This window comes from Hyla sarda, chromosome 2 (genome assembly GCF_029499605.1).
Source record: "Hyla sarda isolate aHylSar1 chromosome 2, aHylSar1.hap1, whole genome shotgun sequence".
In the NCBI taxonomy this organism is placed as follows: Eukaryota; Metazoa; Chordata; class Amphibia; order Anura; family Hylidae; genus Hyla; species Hyla sarda.
The window spans coordinates 184749776-184776295 of record NC_079190.1 but is presented as its reverse complement, the minus strand read 5'-3'; the positions used below and the strand labels follow the sequence as shown (position 1 = coordinate 184776295).

General features: G+C 40.2%; 1 protein-coding gene across 2 annotated transcripts in view; it reads left to right on the top strand.

The window, feature by feature from the left end:
* The first annotated feature begins 12945 nt into the window (after nucleotides 1-12945).
* GABRG3 (gamma-aminobutyric acid type A receptor subunit gamma3) overlaps nucleotides 12946-26520 on the top strand; it is a 656700-nt gene continuing 643125 nt past the window's right edge. Inside the window, exons 1-2 of one of the 2 annotated variants that reach the window (XM_056555892.1) lie at nucleotides 12946-13614; nucleotides 17359-17507. In XM_056555892.1, coding sequence (XP_056411867.1) covers nucleotides 13508-13614; nucleotides 17359-17507 — 256 coding nt within the window. In that variant the 5' untranslated portion in view covers nucleotides 12946-13507. Of the gene's footprint in view, nucleotides 13615-14571; nucleotides 15907-17358; nucleotides 17508-26520 lie in introns of those variants that run through there. The other variant, XM_056555893.1, reaches the window with a different exon arrangement.

Sequence of the window (26520 nt, the reverse complement as noted above, 5' to 3'; positions counted from 1 at the left end):
TTAATACATGCAACATGATTGTGACCAGCGTACCTCCAATTATGACAAAATTGTCACTGTTTGTGTAGCTTTCCCTATAGTAATAGGTGAAGGATCCAGTAGCAAAAGAGAAAAGGACTTATAGCGTCCCTAAATGGTGATACAGAGGTGGGGAGATGCTTCCTACCTTCCTACCAGACAAATCATAAGGGTGTTAGGACGGAGGATAAAACGTATCTTTAAAGACAGAATGTGAAGTAAATATGCTCCTTTATTCTGCCTTTGTTGAGCCACACTTCCTCATGAACAAAGGTGTCTCAATACTGTTGAGGTTGGGAGATTGTAATAACCCTTTTTTTTCATTTCTTACAGCCACTATACATGACCCTATGTTTATGATCACTGTCACCTTGTGATGTTAAACCTAGTAATCTATATAACACGTTACCAACATTATATAGTGAATAATCTGCTGACAGGTTCCCTTTAACATACAAAAATAACTATTTGTGTACAGACACTAATTACAATCAGACAAGCTTCCTTCATTGTCATCTCCACCTGTATGTGTTGAGTGTACAGATGTAGTTAGCCTTACCTTGATCTCTGGCTCTAGGATAACTCATCCTGACTTCAGGAGTGCAGTACAACATTATTATGCGTTAAACAAAGGTGAAAAATAACTATAATAAAATATACCCCACCAGCCTTTATTATATCAAGCTTTTGGAAATGGATGTTGGATGTTTAAGACTATTTGCATTGGGCATATCCAGGTGTTAATTCTACAGGGTGGGCCATTTATATGGATACACCTTAATAAAATGGGAATGGTTGGTGATATTAACTTCCTGTCACATTAGTATATGTGAGGGGGGCAACTTTTCAAGATGGGTGGTGACCATGGCGGCCATTTTGAAGTTAGCCATTTTGAATCCAACTTTCGTTTTTTCAATAGGAAAAGGGTCATGTGACACACCAAACTTATAACTTCATTCTTTCATGAGTTATTTACAAGTTTCTGACCACTTATAAAATGTGTTCAATGTGCTGCCCATTGTCTTGGATTGTCAATGCAACCCTCTTCTCCCACTCTTCACACACTGATAGCAACACTGCAGGAGAAATGCTAGCACAGGCTTCCAGTATCCGTAGTTTCAGGTGCTGCACATCTCGCATCTTCACAGCATAGACAATTGCCTTCAAATGACCCCAAAGATAAAAGTCTAAGGTGGTCAGATCGGGAGACCTTGTGGGCCATTCAACTGGCCCACGACGACCAATCCACTTTCCAGGAAACTGTTCATCTAGGAATGCTCGGACCTGACACCCATAATGTGCTGGTGCACCATCTTGCTGGAAAAACTCAGGGAATGTGCCAGCTTCAGTGCATAAAGAGGGAAACACATCAAGTGGATTGGTCATCGTGGGCCAGTGGGCCCCCAAGGTCTCCCGATCTGACCCCCTTAGACTTTTATCTTTGGGGTCATCTGAAGGCAATTGTCTATGCTGTGAAGATACGAGATGTGCAGTACCTGAAACTACGGATACTGGAAGCCTGTGCTAGCATTTCTCCTGCGGTGTTGCTATCAGTGTGTGAAGAGGGGGAGAAGAGGGTTGCATTGACAATCCAACACAATGGGCAGCACAATGAACACATTTTATAAGTGGTCAGAAACTTGTAAATAACTCATGAAAGAATAAAGTTACGCTAAAACCAAGCACATCATTGTTTTTCTTGTGAAATTCCCAATAAGTTTGATGTGTCACATGATCCTCCTCCTATTGAAAAAATAAAAGTTGGTTTCAAAATGGCTGACTTCAAAATGGCCACCATGGTCACTGAAGGGGTTACTGTATTGTATGCATCCATCACACAGTGTCTTTATCCTGTCAGCATTTAATGTTATCTCTTTGCTAGGAATGTAGCCGCGAAGGTTAATTAACCATATTAGGACTTCCTATTCTTACATGTGTTATGGCTTTCTCGACCATCTGTCTCGCCCATGAATTCTCTCAGAAACCTCCGTATACCTAATATTATAGGCTAGAGATTATACCAAATATTTAAGTGACGGAAGGAGGGGTGCAACCCCCCCCCTTTAATATGTGCTTACAGACTGCTGAATAAGCTACAGTGAATTTGACCGGACAAACTGTTTTTACGTGTTATTTCTGGTAGATTCATTCTCCTGGATCCAGATAAAGACTTAAATCAAGCTAACCACCGAAGTTCGGTACCAGGGGTACCTAGATAAGATCAGATCTCCTTACAATCTGGGGGCTCGTCTGGGATCGGGAAAGTCATCCCCGGATCCGTATGAGGGATATCTGTTTTATCCTCTGGCTGATCAGAGGGCACTGACAGCGTCTTGATCCAAGTAAGTAGAACCATTTACTTAGAAACTTCAAGGGGTTGCTGTGTCTGGGACACAGAGTGTCAGGGACACAATAGACAAAGGCTCAGGGAGTCATAGGTTATTATAAGAGGTGCTCCGGGAGCCCCATATCACCTTAGTCAGAGATAAGTGCACTTAAAACTAAAAGAAGCTGTTCGGGGAACAGAAGGTTACAAGCGTGATTTAACTCTTATATATGGATCCAGATAAAGACAAATCAAGCTAACCACCGATGTTCGGTACCAGGGGTACCTAAATAAGATCAGATCTCCTTACAGTCACCACCCATCTTGAAAAGTTTTCCCCCTCACATATACTAATGTGCCACAAACAGGAAGTTAATATCACCAACCATTCCCATTTTATTAAGGTGTATGCATATTAATGGCCCACTCTGTATTATAAAGAATGTGCCTGGGGAATTCTTTATATATAACAGAGTTTGGGATACAGATCCAAGGCAGTGGAAGCAACAGGCATTTGTGATGAAATAACCCATATGTCATAATGTCTCTAGCAATATTCAAATAGACAAAAGTTGCCAAAAGATGTTGCAAAAGTTTCATTACTTCCCCCTCTTTTATGATTGGCATGAGATTTGTATGTCGTTTACCAAACACATCAACTTTAAAGGTCCTTCTTTTATGGCAGATTTTTTTTGCTTTGATCAATAGCTTTCCTCTAGAATGTTTAGGCTCTATTGGAGACGTTGTCCACTGTCCACTGACTCTCTTTCCAGCCAGCCAAGTGCATTATTATCTGTCTATACTTGCAAACCAGGACTAAATGTATTGCAACAGTAGGCTTTATTGATAACTGTGGGCTACACTTATTATTGTCCAAGGATACTGGCTCATGGGCAATGACAAATATGTCCATCCAAGAGGCCATTTTTCCCTCTAAAACAGTGGTTCTTAACCTTGTTGGAGGTATTGAACCCAACTAGTTTCATATATTCACTGAACCCCTCTTAATTGGAAAAATACAATATGATTTTTTCAAATTCAAAACAAAGGAGGTATATATTTAAGTATATATTTATACATAGGTGCCCAAAATGAACAAAACCATTAAGAACAAAGAACAAAACCATGAAAACATGATTTTCACACAAAAACAAAAACATAATGAATATTTACTGTCAGTGTGACTTCTGCTGTTGTCTTTCAGAGACCAGTTCAGAAATGTGCAGCTTTACCTTGGCAAGTGCCACTCTCATGTCATTTTCGCACCAATGGCAGTGTTCTCCCACATTAGGCAGGGAGTGTTCCCCCACATTAGGCTGGCAGAGTTCCCCCACATTAGGCAGGCCAGTGGTCTTCAACCTACAGACCTCCATATGTTGCAAAACTACAACTCCCAGCATGCCCGGACAGCCACCGGCTGTCCATGAGATGGTTACAGATGTGACTCACCCAGGATTGTTAATCCATCTCAAACTATGGCTCCATACTGTCTGCTGCTTTTACAGCAGTTGGATCCTTAGTATCCAACCTCCTACTTTAGACCTCCTACATGAAGGAAAATTGATGTCAAAGAGAACAAAAGAGTTTCTTACCTAGTCTTGCAAAGTAACTGTATTTCCCCTTTGCCTTTGGCTTCTTAACAGTTTACTTAGATGGTAAAGTCACCATCCTATCCCACTCAAGCAAGGTATCCTGAGAGGGCAATACCTTCGCTTGAGGGGAAATTGTTCGAATACAAAAGATTTTGTTAAACAAGCTAGTGACCTTAGGGTAAGATTTTTGGAGAGATGGTACCCGGATAAGGTTCTCAGAAAGGCGTACAAATTTTCCCTTAAAAGCAATAGACCGAATCTCCTAGTACCCAAGGCTAAATCACCCCAGCGCAAAGATAAACAAATTAGAATGATTGGGACATTTGATCAGAGGTCAGACTGTGTAAAAGACATTCTGGACCATTATTGGGGGATTTAGAGATCTGACCCACATTTGAAGGCATCCATCTGTAACATTGAGCAAGGGCAGATCTTTACAAGATAGATTGATGCATATCAACTGCCGCCACCCTGAGTCATGGCTCAAGAGGAAACCGATAGGCACCTTCAAATGGGTTGGGGATTGTATGGCTTGTCCACACATAGATATGTCTAAAGTCTTTAGTAGTGACAGGTGTTGAGTGCAAGATCAGGGACTTTTCTAATTGTAAAACACTGATGGTAGTTTATCTATGCAAATGCCCTTGTCCCCTCAGTTATGTAGGAAAGACTACATGTGAACTCAGGCAGAGGATCGGTGAACATCTGGGGGACGTACGCCACGATCGGGATGCACCGGTGGCGAGGCATGTCTCGGATAAACATAATGGAGATCCAAACTGGAATTAGGAGAGGTGATGTGTATAAAAAATCCTTAAAAAGGAAGCAGAATGGATATACAGGTAAAACCCCCTTCACCAGTCATTCGGCACTGAGCGAAGTTCGCTCTGTGCACCGAATGTCTGGGGTCCCCAGTGGCGGGACCACTGCGATCAGACATCTTATCCCCTATCCTTTGGATAGGGGATAAGATGTCTAGGGGCAGAGTATCCTTTAAGGGCTGGCCCTGCAGGACTCCTACTACTGTGTTCCTGTTGTGGAAAAACTCATGGGAACGGAGTTCCTGCAGGACCTGAGCCCTGCATATACTTACCCCTATGTAACAAGCAGCACATCTGGGCTGATCATGTGACTGACGGTCATGAACATAAACAAAGCAGAACACATGAGAAATCAGGTGTCGCAGATTGCGTCATCACGCACAGCGCCGTATAGCTGGTCATATGACAGCTTGCGGATCGCTGCGATTGCGATAAGGGAAGTGTGGCAGTGATCGCAAAATCGCAGTGGTAGGAGATATTTCCGTCACCGGAAGTGAACTGCGAGGTCTCAGATATAAGAGCACGGAATATGAATATAATCTATGCACAGGTGCAGACGCATTGATGGGCATGGATGTGCACTGGACGCTAACACGGTCATTCAATGATGTCTTGATTGCAGGGGTAGGTGCAGTTATCTCTCTTTATATTATATCAATATCCTAAAACAATCTATTATGGACTGGATCTTCTTGAGTGATATCATGCTTTTCTATACAGGTTTTTGCCGTTTACACGTCAGCCTTACTCTATGACATTGGTCCTTATCTACTGGAAAATTTACACAGGTGTTCCTTGAGAAACACCAATATCATGGGAGGAAACACGTCGGAAAGAGAGGGCATAAAACTGTAACATTGTTTTTAATCCCTATCCACATGAGGTGATTTTTATGGTGAGTGAATACCTCATCATAAGTGACAGGTGAATTTATTTGTCGAGATAGTTTATCTCTGTTGGTGGACTAAAAATACTTTATCTGTCCTTGTTACCATTATCACTGACGAAACGGTATAACCACAAATGACATTATTACAGTTTATACACAGTGGTAAACAAATGGTAGTTGCAAGATAGTATATTGCGACATTAGTGTGATGAGGTCTCACTCACCTGTGATTATCGTTTGTTATTGATAAAATCAGGTACTGAGGTATCATTTTGGAGTCACATGTGTAGTCACATTTATAGTTATGAGAATCCTTTTAATGCATACCAAGAAATAGCTGTTTTTAACTTGATCTAAAAAAGGGTCTAAAATGGCTGTGATATCATACTTTAATTGACCTTTTGAGTTATATTTATTTGTTTTTTGCTGCTAGAAAATTCACTTATTGCTTATTGCCCTAATTTGCCATTGCTATTGCTCTGTGCTGCTGCTAGAAGACAAGCAGCTGTCCACTGAGCTGGTGCTGAAATGGACCCTGGTGCAAGACTCTGTACAACATCTATTCATACAGTATCTCTCACAACATCTATTCATACAGTATCTCTCCCAATCCCATGTCACTCTTTTTCATGTAATTGTTATATAATTTTGTAACAGAAGTCTATTAGTTAATGTATACTTTCATCCACATATTTAGCAGAGTTAGATTTAACTACAGTGTTTATATTGTGAGTGATATTGGTTAAGACTCATTGGCTTTAGCTGCAGCATAACCTCAATGAGTTTGCCAAATGACAATGCAATTTCTGCTTCATGAACAAATTCACTTCTAACTTTTAATAGACTTTATCTGTCTATCTATCATCCATCCATAGTGCAGTATTTTATTCAACATGTTGTGGGCTAACTACATTACCTGCTAGAGGTTTGCTTGTTACTTCAATATAAGTAGGGATAAGCAAATCGAATCTGACGAATCTGAATTTGTTACCAATTTAAGGAAAGACTTGCTTTGCAACGAATCCGAATATCATTGCTTCATTAAACTCCATTTAGTGCGGTCCAGGCTCCAGGGCATATAAGATGGCGACTCCACAACTCAGGACATGGGGCCAGGAACACTGGGAAGGTGGGGACAAGGGTAGGCGGGATGACCCTGAATCACATGCATCAGTAGCCAGCCACCCCTGAGATGTCACAGCCCTATATAATCGGCAGCCATTTTACAGCCAGTCACTTCAGCATTCTATTGCAGAGAAGGAGGGACAGAGAGCAGTGTGTGTTGCACAGAAAATCATTTTTACAGCAGCGATTCACCTCAAGCCCAAATACAGCCTAGAAGCACTCATAGGCAAGGGAGAGAGATTGAGAGAAAAATTGCAATTTTGGGTGTAGTACACAGCGACTGGGTGCTGCAGCACTGGTGTGTGCAACAATTTAAAGGCTAATAGTAGCCAGCCAGTTAGGGCTGAGCAGAGCACTAAAAGCCATAATCACCTGATATTAGTGCCTAATACAGGTTGCGTAGTGGAGTGTATTGTCCTCTATTAAGTGTAAACTGTGCATACATAGGTGGTGTACCATTTTGTTCCTGTGAAAGTCTTAAGGGCCTAGTTACTGTGAAAGGCCAAAAGTACACACCTGCTTCTGTTCTAGACCAATACTGTTTTGAAAGTAGTGAAGCGTATTGTACTCCCCTTATAAGTGCATACCACTTCGTACATCTAAGTGGTGTACCATTTTGTTCCTGTTATAGTCCTAAGGGCCTAGTTACTGTGAAAAGCCAGCCAAAAGTATACACCTGTTGATATTGTAAACAAATACTATTTTAAGCGTACTGGAGCGTATTGTACTCCACTCATAAGTGTATACCAAGTACGTACATCTACGTGGTGTACCATTTTGTTCCTGTTATAGTCCTAAGGGCCTTGTTACTATGAAAGGCCAGCCAAAAGTACACACATGCTGCCATTCTAGACAAATACTGTTTTAAGCATAGTAGAGCGTATTGTACTCCCCTCATAAGTGCATACCACGTACGAACATCTACGTGATGTACCATTTTGTTCCTGTTATAGTCCTATGGGCCTAGATACTGTAAAAATCCAGCCAAAAGTACACACCTGCTGATGTTCTAGACAAATACTGTTTTAAGCATAGTGCAGCGTATTGTACTCCCCTCATAAGTGCATACCATGTATGTACATTTACTTGGTGTACCATTTTGTTCCTGTTATAGTCCTAAGGGCCTTGTTACTGTGAAAGGCCAGCCAAAAGTGCACACCTGCTGCTGTTCTAGACAAATTCTGTTTTAAGCGTAGTGGAGTGTCCTCCCCTCATATACGCACTAAGTATGTCAGGCAGAGAAGTTCCAGGATGTGCACAGAGGAGTAGCAGAGGCCACAATTCATCAGGCAAAGGTAGCAGCAGACTTGCGTAGGTGTAGCAGCAAGAGGCCTGAGATCCTGGTATTAGCTTGCGGTCGTGTCTCAACCAGCAACCTATCAGCTGTCATTGACTGGTTACCTCGGTCATCCACTTCCTCACAAGTGACATCTGACAACCCCAGTCAACAGTCGGTGGGTTCCTCAAACACAACCATCAGTTGGTATGGCCCGGGAGCAGTCCCTGTCCTCCAGTTGCCTATGTCCTATGCTGTTCCCTCCCCCATAGATGTATATTTAGTCAGGACGATCTACTAGAGGACAGTCAGCAGTTACTGTTCAGCCAAGAAGTGGAGGAGATATCCCCCGCTTCCTTCGCTAGGCGGGCAAGTAGTGATGAAGAGAGTGGCGTGGTAGGTGGTGTTGGGAGCATTCAGGCTCCTGAAGCACACACTGTTGAGGAACCTGAGGAGGATATCAGTGAGGTGCAGACACAACTCGATGATGATTAAGCCGATCGCACTTGGGAGCTGGGTGAAGAAGGGGCTTCATCATAATCAAGAGAAGAGGGTGGCAGGTTGCCCATGAGGCAGCAGTTGAGCCAGCAAGTTTGTAGCATGGTTGGGAGTCAGCATGGGGGCAGCAGTGGGAAGTCTAGAGCCACCTGCTTCGTGGCAGCCTATCTGCCAGGGAAGTAGTGGAACAGGGGTCCATGGAGGCGACAGCAGTAGCAGTCATTCGGTGCAGACTGTTGGGGAAAATCGGCTACTCTGCGGTGTGGCAGTTTTTCATCAAGTAACCGTAGGATGTTAACATGCAATTTAAAAAAATATCTTTAATTCATTCTCTTCGGTCTCGTCAGGCTGCTGCCACCTCCAGGCTCTGTCATTCTGTCACCATATGGTCTCCTTGTTACGCCTAGCGCTCCGGGTCCCCGCTCCTCCCCGGAGCGCTCACGGCGTCTCTCTCCCTGCAGCGCCCCGGTCAGTCCCGCTGACCGGGAGCGCTGCACTGTCATGGCCGTCGGGGATGCGATTCGCACAGCGGGACGCGCCCGCTCGCGAATCGCATCCCAGGTCACTTACCCGTCCCGGTCCCCTGCTGTCATGTGCTGGCGCGCGCGGCTCCGCTCTCTAGGGCGCGCGCGCGCCAGCTCTCTGAGACTTAAAGGGCCAGTGCACCAATGATTGGTGCCTGGCCCAATTAGCTTAATTGGCTTCCACCTGCTCCCTGGCTATATCTGATCTCCTCCCTTGCACTCCCTTGCCGGATCTTGTTGCCTTGTGCCAGTGAAAGCGTTTAGTGTGTCCAAAGCCTGTGTTACCTGAACCCTTGCTATCCATCTTGACTACGAACCTTGCCGCCTGCCCCCGACCTTCTGCTACGTCTGACCTTGCCTCTGCCTAGTCCTTCTGTCCCACGCCTTCTCAGCAGTCAGCGAGGTAGAGCCGTTGCTAGTGGATACGACCTGGTTGCTACTGCCGCAGCAAGACCATCCCGCTTTGCGGCGGGCTCTGGTGAACACCAGTAGCCTCTTAGAACCGGTCCACTAGCACGGTCCACGCCAATCCCTCGCTGACACAGAGGATCCACTACCTGGAAGCCGAATCGTGACACTCCTCTTGCTGCTGCCACCTCCAGGCTTGGTCATTCTGCCACATTTTGGTCTCCTCATGCTGGTGCCACCCCCAGGCTGTGTCATTATGCCGCCATGTGGTCTCCTCATGCTGCTGGAACATTGCATAAATATTTTTATGTTAATCTATTTAAAATCTTCATTTAAATTTTAAAATATATCTTTAATCCTTTCAATTGTGAGGCCCTGTGGTCTCCTCATGCTGCTGGCACATTACATATAATTTTTTATGTTGATCTATTTAAAATCTTCAATATAAATTTTAAAATATATCTTAAATCTTTTCTATTGTGAGGCCCTATAGTCTTGTTGGGCTGCTGCCACCTCTAGGCTCTGTAATTTTGCCACCATGTGACTCCTTGTTATGTTGGCTTTTGTTGTGATACAGTATCAGTTCAAAGTAAATGCTTTGAGCACCCGGGAAATTAAACTTGTGACTCTAATCAAAATCTTAAATTTAAATTTAAAAAAATTGATGTAATCTTTTCAAGACTGAGGCCATATGGTCATCACCGTCATATATTACCTGTGGAATTGCAACAAGAAAACAAGAATCCAATTAAACTGGTTGGAGCAATAACATTGAACCCTAACTGATTCAATGAAACATTCACACTTGCACAGTCGGGGGGGGGTGTTCGGGGCGCAGAGAAGCAGGGGCTGGAACAGGTGGTAGCTCGCCTGGCGGAGGACTGCCAGCTTGATTTTAAGGTACAAGTACAAGCTTTTACACTGCAGCCACTTCTAGCTTTGTACGCCCACTCATCCAATGGCACAGAAGCTGAATGTGCTCCTGTCCAAGTTGTTGGTACTGAAGTCCCTTCCTTTTGAAGTGGCCACTCAGAGCATGGGGGTGCGCTGAGAGGTAGGGGCTGGGACAGGCGGTAGCTGGTCCTGCGGTGGACAGCCAGCTCAATTTTAAGATACAAGTACAAGCTTTTTCACTACAGAAAAATATACACTCCAGCAATTATACACTATTGGAGCTGGAATTACTGCGGCTGCTGGCACCAGATTTCAATGGAGATGAGTGAATCAAATCAATCAAATCAAATTTTTTTGAAAATTCACTCCTCTCTAGTCATCCTCATATATTACCTCTGGAATTACCACAAGAATCCAATTTAACAGGTTGGTGCGATAACAATGAACAATAAGTGATTAAATTAAAGATTCACAGTTCCACACAGAGTAAAACAGACGGGGGGGGGGGGGGCTTAGAGGCAGTGGCTGGGACAGGTGTAGCTCACCTTGTGGTGGACCGCTAGCTTGATGCTCATCAGAATTGGTCCTAAAAAAAGGATTAAAAAAAATGAAAATAAATTCAAATAAAATTAAAAAAAAAATACATAAAAATATCTCTTTATTCTCTTTAATTGTGACGCCAAATGGTCTCCCGACCCTTCTGCCACATCCAGACGCTCTGCGGCAATGATTCTAATAGCGATACCTGCAATCTGCATGTCATACTGAATAACAGTATTATTTCACTAACACTGCACACTCCCTATGTGTGTTACAGCAAAGCAAAGTGTTCTACACCCCTATTGAGGCTCTCTGTAGGCCAGAAATAGATGTTTTTAATAGAGATTAAATTTGGACCAAAAACACATTTTGGGGGGAAATTCGGCGAATCGGTCGAATCAAATTTTTTAAAAAGTTGCTCATCTCTAAATATAAGTCAGTTTATGAAACTGAGTAGATGGATAGATAGATAGACAGATAGATAGCTTCCGGAAATGGGCAGCACTTTTAATACAATGGATGGTGCAGGCTTTGTATAGACTCTGGTCCAAAGTCCCATAAATCTAAAGAAAGAAGGACAGCAGCACTCAAGATATCCGTGAAGATGTGTGTGGCTTTATTCACCAAACATCAATAGAGCGACGTTTTAGCCATCTCGCACGGCCTTGGTGAATAAAGCCACACACATCTTCACGGATATTTTGAGTGCTGCTGTCCTTCTTTATCAAGATAGATAGATGATAGATGATAAAGAATAGATAGATAGATATAAAATAAACAAATAGATAGATAGATAGCAGACAAATAGGCGACAGCACTCCCATAAGGTGTAAATAAGCGGTCTTTATTCACATAGACATGGTGGCGACATTTCGGCTAGCTCACCCAGCCATTATCGAGGCTCGATAATGGCTGGGTGAGCTAGCCGAAACGTCGCCACCATATCTATGTGAATAAAGACCGCTTATTTACACCTTATGGGAGTGCTGTCGCCTATTTGTCTGCTGCCTATGGAGATCTGTGACCTGGATCTGTTGTGACTGTGTGCACCCCATCATTCTTGTGAAGAACTTACAGGAGTGCTGCTCTCTTTGGATTTTTTCTAGATAGATAGATAGATAGAAAATAGAAGAGTTCGGGCAGCACTGTTCAAGGGGCAGTAGGTGATTGCCAGAGATAGACTTGGTCCAAACGGAGAGTCCCCAAATAGGCAAAAATGAAAAAAATGGCAGCACTCAGGTACCCAGGTGAAAGAATAATGTGGCTTTATTCTCCAAACATCATGTGCAACGTTTCGGCTGCCTCCCGCAGCCATTGTCCATTGTACGGGAGGCAGCCGAAACAGCCGAAATAAAGTCACATTATTCTTTCACCTGGATACCTGAGTGCTGCCATTTTTTTTCATTTTTGCCTCGATAGATAGATAGATAGATAATAAATGGGTGGATACATAGAAACTGTGAGCTGATTCATTCAGAACATCATAGAATGCTTTGTCATTTTAAAATCCAAGATAGATAGATAGATGGATGGATGGATAGATGGATGGATAGATAGATATGAAGTAAATAGATATATAGAGAGATATGAGATAGATGATAGATAGATAGATAGATAGATAGATAGATAGATAGATAGATAGATATTGGGTACACAGATAGACATGAGATAGATAGATGTAAAATAAATAGATACTTAGAAAGATAGATAGATATGATATGATATAGGTAGATAGATAGAAGATAGATAGATATGAGATGGATAGATATAAAATAAATAGATAGATATGAGAGAGATAGATAGATAGCAACAGGAGAATTTGGTTAGATAGATAGATAGATTTTGCCTTTTCACATTTCATAAACCTCACATTTATTTAGTTATGAAGCTCCAGTATTGCAGGGGCTCCTTTATCCATGATCAAAGTAATATATTATAGGTCATCTTCACACCTATTGCCTGAAGACAGCAAGATGTTTCCCTGTCTGAGCCAGTGGTAAGAACATTTTTCACTGGAAGGGTTAACAATGTTCCAAAAGACTGAACTTTCTGCTTGCAGTTTTTACTGCTCAGAAGCGGCGGTCGCCTATGAAGCAGCATAGTGCATAGCACTGGCATTGGGAAGTCGTGTGTTTCCCTTATGAGAAGATGATGAGATTCAACGCATACGACACCAAGAGCTGATTTATGCAGGAATATGGTGCTGGTGGATTTAAACCCTTACACTTTTGCTACCTGTTTACAGTGGAGGGGAGTACAGCTCTGATGCCTGTTGGAAGTCAAGGTTTTATTATGACTCTTTGGATATAGGTGTGCTTCATCCCCCGTGCCTTGTGAGCTGCTTTGCTTTTGGATCACCGACTGCAATATAAAATCCAATGTACATCTAGTAAATGAAGCAGGAGAGGCTGCATTACTTCACGCTGAGTATAATTACAATAAAAGTACAGAATCTTTTTTCTCCAGACGCAACTAGCACTGGACTAAGGAGCCTGCCTTGTTCAGTCATCTGGAAGCATTTGTATCATATCAGTGCAAACCTACAAAATAGCCAGCCATTCTACTGTACTTTGAATGGGAAGAATTTGGATATTATATGGCAATTACTGTTCTTTTTATTCAATTGCATCTGTTTGCACCCACTGCAGTCATGTCTGCTAAGCTCCAAATGCTTTTCCTCTTATTGTCAGTTTTCCAAGCCTGGTAAGTCATGATGGTATTGTGTTGTGCTTTGTGGTGATTGTATTGCACTGCTATAGAAAATACTTGTATATCCCCTTTCCCCTGCTGTTATCCCTATTTAAATCATTCCTCATTCAGAGCAGCGTGATGGAAGTGATTGATCGCTCTCATATTAGGGAGGAAATTGAACTCAGGCGACTGATAGTACAGCTGGACTGATGCTGCGACTATTCAACAGGAAAGTTCTCCTGGTTTATTGCTTTATAAAATATTTGTGATTTCACAAACTGTCAGTACAACAGTAAATATATTCATAAATGGATGGATAAAAGATAAACATTGATAGACAAAGAGAGAGAGAGAGTAAGAGAGAAAGAGAGACATAGAGAGGGAGAGAGAGAGAGAGAAAGAGAGAGAGAGAGGATGAGAGGGATAGAGAGAGACAGACATAGAGAGGGGAGAGAGAGATAGAGAGGATGAGAGGGATAGAGAGAGAGACATAGAGAGGGGGAGAGAGAGGGTGAGAGAGAGAGGGAAAGAGAGGGAAAGAAAAAGACATAGAGAGGGAGAGAGAGAACGAGACAGAGATAGAGAGAGACATAGAGAGGGAAAGAGAAAGACAGAGAGAGAAAGAGAGAGATGGTGAGAGAGAGGGAAAGAGAGAGAGAGAGAAAGAGAGACATAGAGAGGAAGAGAGAGACCGAGACAGCGAGAGAGAGAGAGAGAGAGAGAGAGAGAGAGAGAGAGAGAAAGAGGGTGAGAGAGAGGGAGAGAGAAAGAGAGATATAGAGAGGGAGAGATACAGAGAGAGAGAGTGAGAGACAGAGAGACAGAGATGGTGAGAGAGATGGTGAGAGAGAGAGAAAGAGAGACATAGAGAGGGAGAGAGAGCTAGAGAGAGACAGAGAGAGAGAGCGAGAGAGAGAGAGAGAGAGAGAGAGAGAGAGAGACCACCATAGTTCAGATTCATTCTATACATACAGGCAAAATCTCATGATCCTGCCTGCTCACATATAGTAACTTCACATTTATTTAATTGTACTGATGGAGTTTTGCAGGCTCTTTCACCCATCATTAAAGTCATCTATTATAGGTCATCTTCACACCTGGTGTCTGAAAGCAGCAAGATGTGTCCAAGTCTACAACAGCAGTGAGGAGGATCTTATGTCACTGAAAGGGTTAAGATTGTTCCAGAAGAATGAACTTTCTGCTTGCAGTTTATACTGCTCAGATGCAACGGTAGCTAATGAAGCAACATAGTGCATAGCACTGACATTGTGAAATCGTGTGTTTCCCTCATAAGAAGATGATAAGATTTGACGCATACAACACCAAGAGCTGATTTATGGTCATGTTAATACATTCTTGGTAGCTGTACGAGCCAATAGATTTTGTACTGAGCTGAGATAACCATTAGACAGTGTTGTACCTCTCGTAATAGCCAAACATTTCCTAGACTGTCATCTGTTGGGATATGTAGATTTCCATCTCACGATTGTCATCCTCTGTGATTTACATCTGTCAACTTCTGTTCCCATAGTATCCAGCCATGGCTCTCATACTCTATCACTCCTCCTCTATTCTTAAGGATCATTTCCGAAATGCAAGGACAGCAAGTACTGTATGACTGGATCACATGAGTGGTAATGTACTGAGTCCAAGTCTCTAGCAACATGCAGCTTGCACATAGTGACACTGTTTGCTCCTGTTATTGGGATGCTCTTTTTAGAGAGTTATTTTTGCTGCCTGCGTAAGTGCACATGTTGCCATTAGATTCCTCGAATGCAGAATATGGTGCTGGTGGATTTAAACCCTTATATTATCATACTTGCCTACAGTGGAGGGAGTCAGACTTCATCGCTTTGATGCCTGTTGGAAGTGAAGGTTTTATTAGGACTCTTTGAAAATAGGTGTGCTTCATCCCCCGTGCCTTGTGCTTGACTGCTTTTGGATCGGCATTTGCAATATATTGTACATATAGTAAGTGAAGCAGGAGAGGCTGCATTACTTGAAGCTGAGCACAATTACAATAAAGGTGCAGGATCTTTTCTCCAGATGTAACTAGCACTGATCTAAGGAGCCTGCCTTGTTCCCTCTTTTAGAAGCACTTATGTCAGTGCCATGTGAATCTAAAAAAAATAGCCATTTTGCTGTACTTTGAAGAAAAGGAATCTATGCCGTGGATATTTTTTTTTTTTTTTTGTATAACTGTTTTTTTTTTTAAACTAAATTGCCTCTGTTTGCACCCACTGCAGTCATGTCTGCTAAGCTCTGCTTAGTGCTTTTCCTCTTATTGTCAGTTTTCCAAGCCTGGTAAGTCATGATGGGATTGTGTTGTGATACTGTGCTTTGTGGTGATTGTATAGCACTGCTATAGAAAATACTTGTATGTCCCCTTTCCCCTGCTGTTATCCCCATTTAAATCATTCCTCATTCAGAGCAGCGTGATGGAAGTGATTGATTGCCCTCATATTAGGGAGGAAATTAAACTCAGGTGGATGATAGTACAGCTGGACTGATGTTTCGTCTCTTCAATGGGAAAGTTCTCCTAGTTTATTGCTTTATAAAATATATGTATTTCCAGCTGTCAAGACAAGAGTAATTATATTCAATAAACAATTAATGCAATTTATCTGCAAAGTACAACAACACTTTCAGTAATACACCTACCTATCGGTGTCCTGCCTTGTCCCTCAATATGTATTTCTTATATTGTGTCTAATCTTTGCATGGTTCGTTCTATAATCTCCTATTTTAGGATTGTGAATGACACAGATTATGAAAGACTCCTCTGTGACTCTTTAAGGGTTAGAGACACAATATTTACACTATATTCAACCAGTGATAAGTAAGTACAGTCAGGGCATTTATGGTCTTACTAGAGCTTTATAGTCGCTCTTATGATGGAAAGTATTAAGTAATTTAAGGGATTAGTTTAGTCAAAAAATAGTCAGACTGTGTTCAGGAGAAAGAAACCCTGGAGCAATACAGAAATAAAGCAAGGAGATCCAACTGTGCAATGTCCCTTAAAAAGGACAGAAAAGCAACTCTCTATTAAATCTTTCTGTTCTATTTCCCCTTGAAAACTTTCAGACAATGTGACTGCCTGTGAAAAATTCAGGGAATTCTAGTGTCTAGCTGACTCTTGGACTCTAATACATTTTTCTTGTAAGGCCTGTGACAAGGATATTAATTCTTTAACATACACTGGTCAACTTCCCTTACCAACTCCGCTCTATTACATGTGGTAATGCCTAGAAGCATTGTTAATGTGATGGCTTAGCCTTGTTCCTGTTTGATTTACAGCTTCAACATTGGAATTCAAAATATTGTATGGAGATATGTCTAGCATTGTGGGATTTCAATAATAGCAGTAATAATGATTATAATAACAACATAATTAAATGTTAAACTATAAACAGACTATAAGTAAACCATATCTATAAAATGTTATATAAAAATGTGTTTGATTTTCTCAAAATATAAATAGATTTATTCTCCTAATTTATAGGTCTCGACATATAACACACATCTATTTTAAGATATCTGTCTTCTATATGTGACTGTATTCTGTTAAATTAAGCATACATTGTTCATTTATGTCAATTTATAAAAACAATAATTTACAAAGTTTAAAAAAATCTATTATATCTGCAGTTGATTACTATATGTATGTATGCTTAGTCTCAAAATATGTAACATGTTTTATTTAGTTTGGAATTGATATAACAAAATCTTTTCCTTTGTTAAATTGTATTGCTGCAGTTCCAGAAAAATTGAAGATGATGAATATGAAGACTTAGCATTAAACCAAAAATGGGTGCTGGCTCCAAAAACTCAAGACACAGATGCCACACTGATCCTCAACAAGTTGCTGAAGGAATATGACAAGAAACTGAGACCTGATATTGGAAGTAAGTTTTATTTATATTGCCCTACAAAAATAGCCTATCATCTGTATAATAATACAAAATTTGGATATAGCACCAAAAATAAGAAAAATGGTGCCCAACAGTACACACTCAGATTCACAGGTATGAATTTGGATATAAAATCTAAAACCAACCAGATCATTCAAAACATATTTAAAAACCACGTTATTTGTTCCCACATAGAAACAGCAAAATATTAGCTCTGCTATATAGGGGTGAAATGTTAAAGTTTCTATCTAGTTTCTATTTATTTATCTATCTATCTATCTTTCTATCTATCAAGCAATCTAGCGAAATAATAATTTCTGGTTAAATGGGCACTGTCATTAAAACTAATATTTGATATTGCACTCCTATGGTAAATAAAAAATCTATCTAATATACTTTGTTTAAAAAATGACGTTTTCTATGTTTTATTTGTGTTTAAGGAAGTTGCCACTAGGTGTCTCCCTACTTGTCCAGAGCACATTCCCCCCTTCTCTTGCACAGACTTTGGGCTCCTGCTGGCCTGGCAGAAGACCAAAATCAGGATATGCAGTCTGGGGTGCTGAGGGTGTGTGTGTGCAGTCTTATCCAATCATAACTCATCTCACACTGAATTGCTCTGGGCTGTCCCCTGTATGGCTTCAGATGATGTCACATCCTGCTGGGTAACGCCCCTTTCCAGTCTGTGAACCTGACTGAAACTGAGCAGAAAATACAGAGCAATATCAAGGTAGAAAACTAAAAAAAAATTAAAATAAATAAAGGCAGTGGGTTATAATGATGGGGTAGGGAATTGGGGGGTTTATAAAATGTAACAAGATCATGAGAGGTACTCTTTAAGCAAAACTGCATACAGTATGTTACAAATGTCATTACTGTGAAATGTCAAAGTTAACACAATATGGTGTTACTTGTATTTGGTATTAGTGATACTGTACTCAACATACAGTAGTTAGGCATATAGGCAATATAATGTAAATCATAGTAATTGAATGTAAACTTTTGTTAAGGAGTGTAAAATAAGTGAGTGGTTAGTAAAAGCTCATATCTGACCATGAACAAAGCTCTTTTTTTCATCAATTTATTCAGTTATTTGATAGGGGGATAAGAGATGAACCAATACCTCTCAGTAGAATAAGCATAGAGAAGTAGATATGAATAAGTGCAGTTGATTATTTCATAAATCTTTTACGCTCTTTACTTAAACCATGCCTCAGCCTCTTTAATATTTGTGGATATAAAACAACATCAACAACTTCTATTAGTAAATTATGATAAGTTTTGTTTTGTTGACCTTATGTTTTTAAAAATGGTCATTTACATTGGTGCAGTAGTGGTCAAGCTCACAACGGATATAGTTTGGGACTCTACTGACTCACAGTACTACCACTGAGAATATTTCACGATAACAAATAACATTTGAAATTCTCTTTCATTGCGATGAAGTTTGAAAACCATTGTTTGTATGTTCCCATACAATGTGACTGACACCAAATTGTGCAGTTTTAGACAATGGGGGAGATTTATCAATTAAGTTGTTTTGTATGTAAATTTCCAAGTAATTTTCTATGTGTTTTTTGACAAATGGGCATAATATATCAAATAAACCCACAATGGTCCAAATTTATCAAACTGTGAGAGAGAGAAAAAGGGGAGTGATTTTCCCATAGCAACCAATCACAGCTCATCTTTCCTTTTCTCAGAGCTCATTAGTTCAGCTGTGATTGGTTGCTGTGGGAAAATCTCTCCAAATCTGGACCAATGTGTGTTAAATAATGCACAGGTCCACTAAAACTGACAAAATCACTTCACAACACCATTTCTCATGTCAGAAGTGCCAGTGGTATCCAGAGGATGTGTGTGTGTATGTTTATGGTGCATTTTAAGTGTAAGTTAATAAGACAATGGCAATGGATCAAAAAAACACATTGAGCAACCAAAATGACATGGTCTCCATTTCAAAATCAGATGGTCTTGACTAATAATGTACATGATAAATGGGGACAATCTGTAACCTTACATTTAATATATAATAGGGTGTATAGGTGTTCGAATCCACACAGATTAAAGTAAAACAAAATTGGAGAAATTTTATAGCAATGAAGTGACAGCTGACCTTTTTGGCCAAGAGTTTTTTAGGACCACACAATGTAGGCTTTGCTATTATTATTTCATTACCTTTTGCAAATACTAGTGAAAAATGCATTGCAAAGCAGAAAGACCACTTAGGGTGGTCCACAGTTGCGGTTCATATTTATGCTTTGCTGTGTAAAATTGAGACTTTTCAAATATTCACAAATAATAAATTAGGCTGGGTTCACATATATCAGACATCCGGCATAGTTTCCCTCTGGCGTGCATCGGAGGGAAGCTGATGCTAGAATTGATCCCATTCATTTGAATGGGACAGTTCACAATCATCCAGCCTCTCAATTTTGGTTGGACTCACCAGTAGTGTTGGTCGCGAATATTCGCAATGCAAATTTTATTCGCCAATATCGCATATTCGCGAATACATGAATATTCGCGAATATAGCACTATATATTCGTAATTACGAATATTCTTTTTTTTTTTTTTTCACAGTACACATCCCAATGATCATCCCTCTCTGCTTCCAGCTTGTGTGGTGTAAGAAGGCTGTAATACTACTGTGTGAGACTGGCGTGCTAATTTTTCGTATACGCAAATTTTCGCAGATGCGAAAATAAAACGTGAATATTACGAATATGCGAATTTAGCGAATATATGCCGAATATTCCTCCATATATTCGCGAAATATCGCAAATTCGAATATGGCCTATGCCGCTCAACACTACTCACCAGAGGGCACCAGAAAGGGGAACTAGATATTTAGACTCTAAAACGTATGCCAAAATATAAGAACCAAAATGTATTTGATCTGTGTGTTCCTTTTAAAAAAGTTGGCCTTACCTTTTTTTAAATGTATCTTTTCTTGCAGTTTTCTGTATAATTTGTCTAATGTGACTAAAGACAACATGATTTACATTGTACTATGAAGGCATATTAATAAAAAAAAAAAAAAGAACAATTTATAGTTTATTGCTGAGAAGTAGGAGTAGGTGTTCATTCTGGTAACTAACACTCGACTGCCAAAAGCATCATTTGGCAGGATCATAATTTAAAACAACACATACACAGAAAAGAAGCATTGTGTAAACTATCATTGACCAAACCTTCCGATCACAAGATCTATTATAGTCTTTAAACTTGCAGAATATTTTTATATTAGCTTGTTGTTCTAAAAGCCCTAAAATGGCTCAATAATAAAGCCATTGTTACTTATCCCATTTACTTTCCTGTACTCTTGTCTACTGCAGATTTGCTGCATGTTTTTAAGCATAAAATCTGTAGCAAATCCATCTTGTTTGATTTTGAACTTACAGGCTAGGTGATGGGGAAAATATGTGCAAATTAGCCAGAAGGAAGAAAGCCGTCTCTCAAATGCCACCTATTGGAGCTATATTTAAGTTATTTTTTCAGTAAGATACATTTCTAGGCCACAATGGACATAGTATAACAAAAACTGATCAAGTAATGTTATGTTTAATAGTAGAAATGAGCAAATTTTTGGAAAAATTCTATTTGGCCAATTCGCCCAATTTTTCTAAAAGATTCAGTTCAATCCGAATTAATTTGTGGTGAATCGCTATTAAAAATGACTATTTCTGGTCTACAGAGAGCCTCAATAGGGGTGTAGAACACTTTGCCTTTCTGTAACATGCATAGGGAGTGTGCTGGGATAGTGAAATAATACTGTTATTCTGTATGAATTCTTTTGTTATTCTGTTATTCTTTTGGAAATGTCCTTCATCCCATGAGAATATACTGACAAGAGTTACCTTCCATTCTGGACTTCTTACCTAGCTTTTATGTATAGCACTTATTTATTTGAATTCTATCATACATTATTTAATAATTTACAAGTTGCTTTTCATAAATTATAAAACGTCTTTAACCCCTTAAGGACTCAGGGTTTTTCAGTTTTTGCACTTTCGTTTTTTCCTCCTTACCTTTTAAAAATCATAACCCTTTCAATTTTCCACCTAAAAATCCATATTGTGGCTTATTTTTTGCGTCGCCAATTCTACTTTGCAGTGACATTAGTCATTTTACCCAAAAATGCACGGTGAAACGGAAAAAAAAATCATTGTGCGACAAAATCGAAGAAAAAACGCCATTTTGTAAATTTTGGGGGCTTCCGTTTCTACGCAGTGAATATTTCGGTAAAAATTACACCTCATCATTATTCTGTAGGTCCATACGGTTAAAATGATACCCTACTTATATAGGTTTGATTTTGTCGCACTTCTAGAAAAAATCATAACTACATGCAGGAAAATTTAAATGTTTAAAAATGTCATATTCTGACCCCTATACATTTTTTATTTTTCCACGTACAGGGTGGTATGAGGACTCATTTTTTGGGCCGTGATCTGAAGTTTTTATTGATATGATTTTTGTTTTGATCGGACTTTTTGATATCTTTTTATTCCTTTTTTAATGATATAAAAAGTGACCAAAAATGCGCTTCTTTTGACTTTTGAATTTTTTTTGCGCGTACGCCATTGACCGTGCGGTTTAATTAATGATATATTTTTATGGTTCAGACATTTACACACGCGGTGATACCACATATGTTTATTTTTGTTTTTTTTTACACTGTTTTATTTTTTTATGGGAAAAGGGGGGTGATTCAAACTTTTATTAGGGAAGGGGTTAAATGACCTTTATTAACACTTTTTTAATGGGACCTATAACACTGCACACACTGATCTTTTACACAGATCACAGGCATGTATTAACACGCCTGTGATCAGTGTTATCGGCGCTTGACTGCTCCTGCCTGGATCTCAGGCACCGAGCAGTCATTCGCCGATCGGACACCGAGGAGGCAGGTAAGGGCCCTTCCGGTGTCCTGCAAGCTGTTCGGGAAGCCGCGATTTCACCGCGGCGGTCCCGAACAGCCCGACTGAGCAGCCTGGTCACTTTCACTTTATAAGCGGCGGTCAGCTTTCCCGCTTCATATCGCGAGAGCCGGCGCAGGACGTAAATATACGTCCTGCGTCGTTAAGGGGTTAAAGGGGTACTCCGCTGCTCAGCGTTTGGAACAAACTGTTCCGAACGCTGGAGCCAGCACCGGGAGCTTGTGATGTCATAGCCCCGCCCCCATGACATCATACCAAGCCCCCTCAATGCAAACCTATGCAGCCATCACACCCCCTCCCATAGACTTGCATCAAGGGGGTGGGGCTATGACATCACTAGCTCCTGGCACCGGCTCCAGTGTTCCGAACAGGTTGTTCCAAATGCTGAGCAGTGGAAAACCCCTTTAAACAAAGTCTGCACACTACAAAAGTTCTTGAAAACTGAATCCTGAATGAAACACGAAATGTTATGGACACATTCACATTATGAACACAAACCTTACTTAAAGTCAAATCACAACTTTAATTAAATGATTTAATGGCTATGGACACCTATAATGTTTTTGTAAGAATTTCTTCACATTATTATCACTTCTACAGCACTCTTCATATCCAAGCTATCCTAAGAATCCTAAGAATCTTTAACCCCTTAACGACGTATATCACTGCAAAAAAAATGTAAAAAAAGTGTTAATAAAGGTCATTTAACCCCTTCCCTAATAAAAGTTTGAATCACCCCCCTTTTCCCATAAAAAAAATAAAACAGTGTAAAAAAATAAAAATAAACATATGTGGTATCGCCGCGTGCGTAAATGTCCAAACTATAAAAATATATCATTAATTAAAATGCACGGTCAATGGCGTACGCACAAAAAAATTCCAAAGTCCAAAAAAGCGTATTTTGGTCACTTTTTATACCATTAAAAAATGAATAAAAAGTGATCAAAAAGTCCGATCAAAACAAAAATCCTACCGATAAAAGCTTCAGATCACGGCGCAAAAAATGAGTCCTCATACCGCCCTGTACATGGAAAAATAAAAAAGTTATAGGGGTCAGAAAATGACATTTTTAAACGTGTAAATTTTCCTGCATGTAGTTATGATTTTTTCCAGAAGTGCAACAAAATCAAACCTATGTAAGTAGGGTATCATTATAACCGTATGGACCTACAGAATAATGATAAGGTGTAATTTTTACCGAAATATGCACTGCGTAGAAACGGAAGCCCCCAAAAATTATAAAATGGCGGGTTTTTTTTTCGATTTTGTCGCACAATGATTTATTTTTCCGTTTCGCCGTGCATTTTTGGGTAAAATGACTAAAGTCAAGCCAAAGTAGAATTGGCGATGCAAAAAATAAGCCATAATATGGATTTTTAGGTGGAAAATTGAAAGGGTTATGATTTTTAAAAGGTAAGGAGGAAAAAACGAAAGTGCAAAAACGGAAAAACCCTGAGTCCTTAAGGGGTTAAAGGGGTTATCCAGGAAAAAACTTTTTTTTTTATATATCAACTGGCTCCAGAAAGTTAAACAGATTTGTAAATTACTTCTATTAAAAAATCTTAATCCTTTCAGTACTTATGAGCTTCTGAATTTAAGGTTGTTCTTTTCTGTCTAAGTGCTCTATGATAACACGTGTCTCGGGAACCGCCCAGTTTAGAAGAGGTTTGCAATGGGGATTTGCTTCTAAACTGGGCAGATCCCGAGACACGTGTCATCAGAGAGGACTTACACAGAAAAGAACAACCTTATCTTCAGAAGCTCATAAGTACTGAAAGGATTAATATTTTTAAATAGAAGTAATTTACAAATCTGTTTAACTTTCTGGAGCCAGTTGATATATATTTTTTTTTTTCCTGGAATACCCCTTTAATGTTTAAAACAGGTGTTTTACTTATTGACTTCTTTTACCAATAACAGTCCTGCGTAAGTGCTGGCTCGATCTCTGTTTCATTCCAACTCCCGTCGAGATACAGTAGTGCTCTGCAAAAGATCCCGATCTTTTTTTACCCTCTACATCACTTTGTTTAACAAGGGTAACTCTGAGATTAATGTTTTGCCACCATTTTTTTCCAGATTTGTAATTTTCCAGATTTGTAATTTTATTCTACTTAAAAATCTTAACACTTCCACTATTTGGAGCTGGAATTACCGTGGCTGCTGGCACCAGATTTGCCCTTCAATGGGTCCTAAAGAAAAGGATTTAAAAAAAAATCTAAATAAATTCTAATTAAATTAAATTCAAATTAAATTAAAAAATCTCCTTAATCTCATCAATTGTGATGCCATATGGTCTCCCAACCCTGCTGTCACATCCATATGCTCTGCGGCAGTGATTCTAATATCGAAGCCTGTAATCTGCATGTGACCTGTATATTTTTAAATAATATTTAATATAATTTAAATTATTAATTGCTATACATTAAAAGCCAGGTAAGAAGTCCAGAATGGAAGGTAACTCTTGGCACTACATTATCATGGCATGAAGGACATGTTGTGGGGCTTTGAGAATCAACCAAACATCTACCAATCGGATGTGTTCCGGTCTCCACAATGCAAACAGGAACAGGTTGGTGATAGATCACATTAGGATGACACGGAGGGATAATGTGAGAAATAGCTTGTGGATGCTTGGGGATGTGATACTGGGCACTGGCTGCAGGCAGTATTGTGGAGAAGACACGTATGGAGTATTTGCTGGAGGCTGGTAGGCTGGAGGCTCATCATCCATATTAACTGTGCTTGGGATCTTCTGGTCAAACATTTTTTAACATTATCGATTTTACATGTACATTCAGTTCCTCAAATGGAACCCTTCTAACTTGCAAGGCTTTTAGGAGGGAACAGCATAGGATAGAGGCAGTTGGAAGATAGGGACTGCTCCCGGGCAATGCCAACTGAGGATACTGGGGGTATCAGATGTCACATGGGATGAAGTGGATTAAATGGATTTTAACCCCCATCGGAATTCTTTATATCTTTTTCAGATTAAAGTGCATGCACATGAGTAAAATTACACAGACACACATTGTCAGTGACAACACACTTATCCCCAGTTTATTTGGCAATCATCCAGTTTATATAGACATTGCAATTATTATAAGTTCTCGCCCTCACTAGGGAGTTGTTTTTAGCCTTGGCATACCATATGCATACCATATAAGGTATGCCCTCTGTCTAAGATATTTAAGAAGGTTTTAGGCGTTGGCTAGAACAGGAAATTTTTGTAGAGTAGAGTAACGTGGGTAATGGGCTTTGTCAATTAGTCATTTTATAATGGATATATATATATATATATATATATATATATATATATATATGTGTATCCATAACAATCCCCCCTTAAAATGACTGTTTTACCTTTCCCTAATTTCTGTCATCCTAACTTATCTGCCCCAAAGTGTTTTCTCAAATCCTTCTCTGTGCTTTAGATGACCCATGGCTTGTCCATGGACCTCCTTAGCCTCAGTCTTTACACATATGGAGTCAGATGCTGTCCCTATAGTTCACTGGTTTCATAGATGGCATTGAAGCTCTTTAATGGGGTATAGGCTTCATCAGTAGTCTCGAAGTCCAAATTCGATGAAGATGAAGCCGATCGCACTTGGGAGCAGGGTGCAGAAGGGGCTTCATCATCAGGATAAGAGAATTGCAGGTTGCCCGTGAGGCAGCAGCTGAGCCAGCAAAGTGGTAGCATGGTTGGCAGCCAGCATGGTGGCAACAGTGGGAAGTCTGGAGCCAAACATGCCAGGGGTAGACCACCTGCTTTGCGGCAGCCTACCTTCCCAGAAGGTTGTAGAACAGGGGTTCCTGGAATCAGCTGCAGTAGAAGTCAATCAGTGTGGACTGTTGGTGGGAAAATCAGCAACTCGGAGGTGCGGCAGTTTTTCCTCAAGCATTCGGAGGATGTTAACCTGGCCACATGCAAGATGTCTCGGCAGAAGGTGAAGCATGGCCAGGGTTTCTATTGTTGGCACCACGGCCCTGCGTCAACATATGCAGCATCACCATAAAGAGGCCTGGGAGAACCGTGGCTCTGATGTGGTGGTCCAGCCTGCTGCAT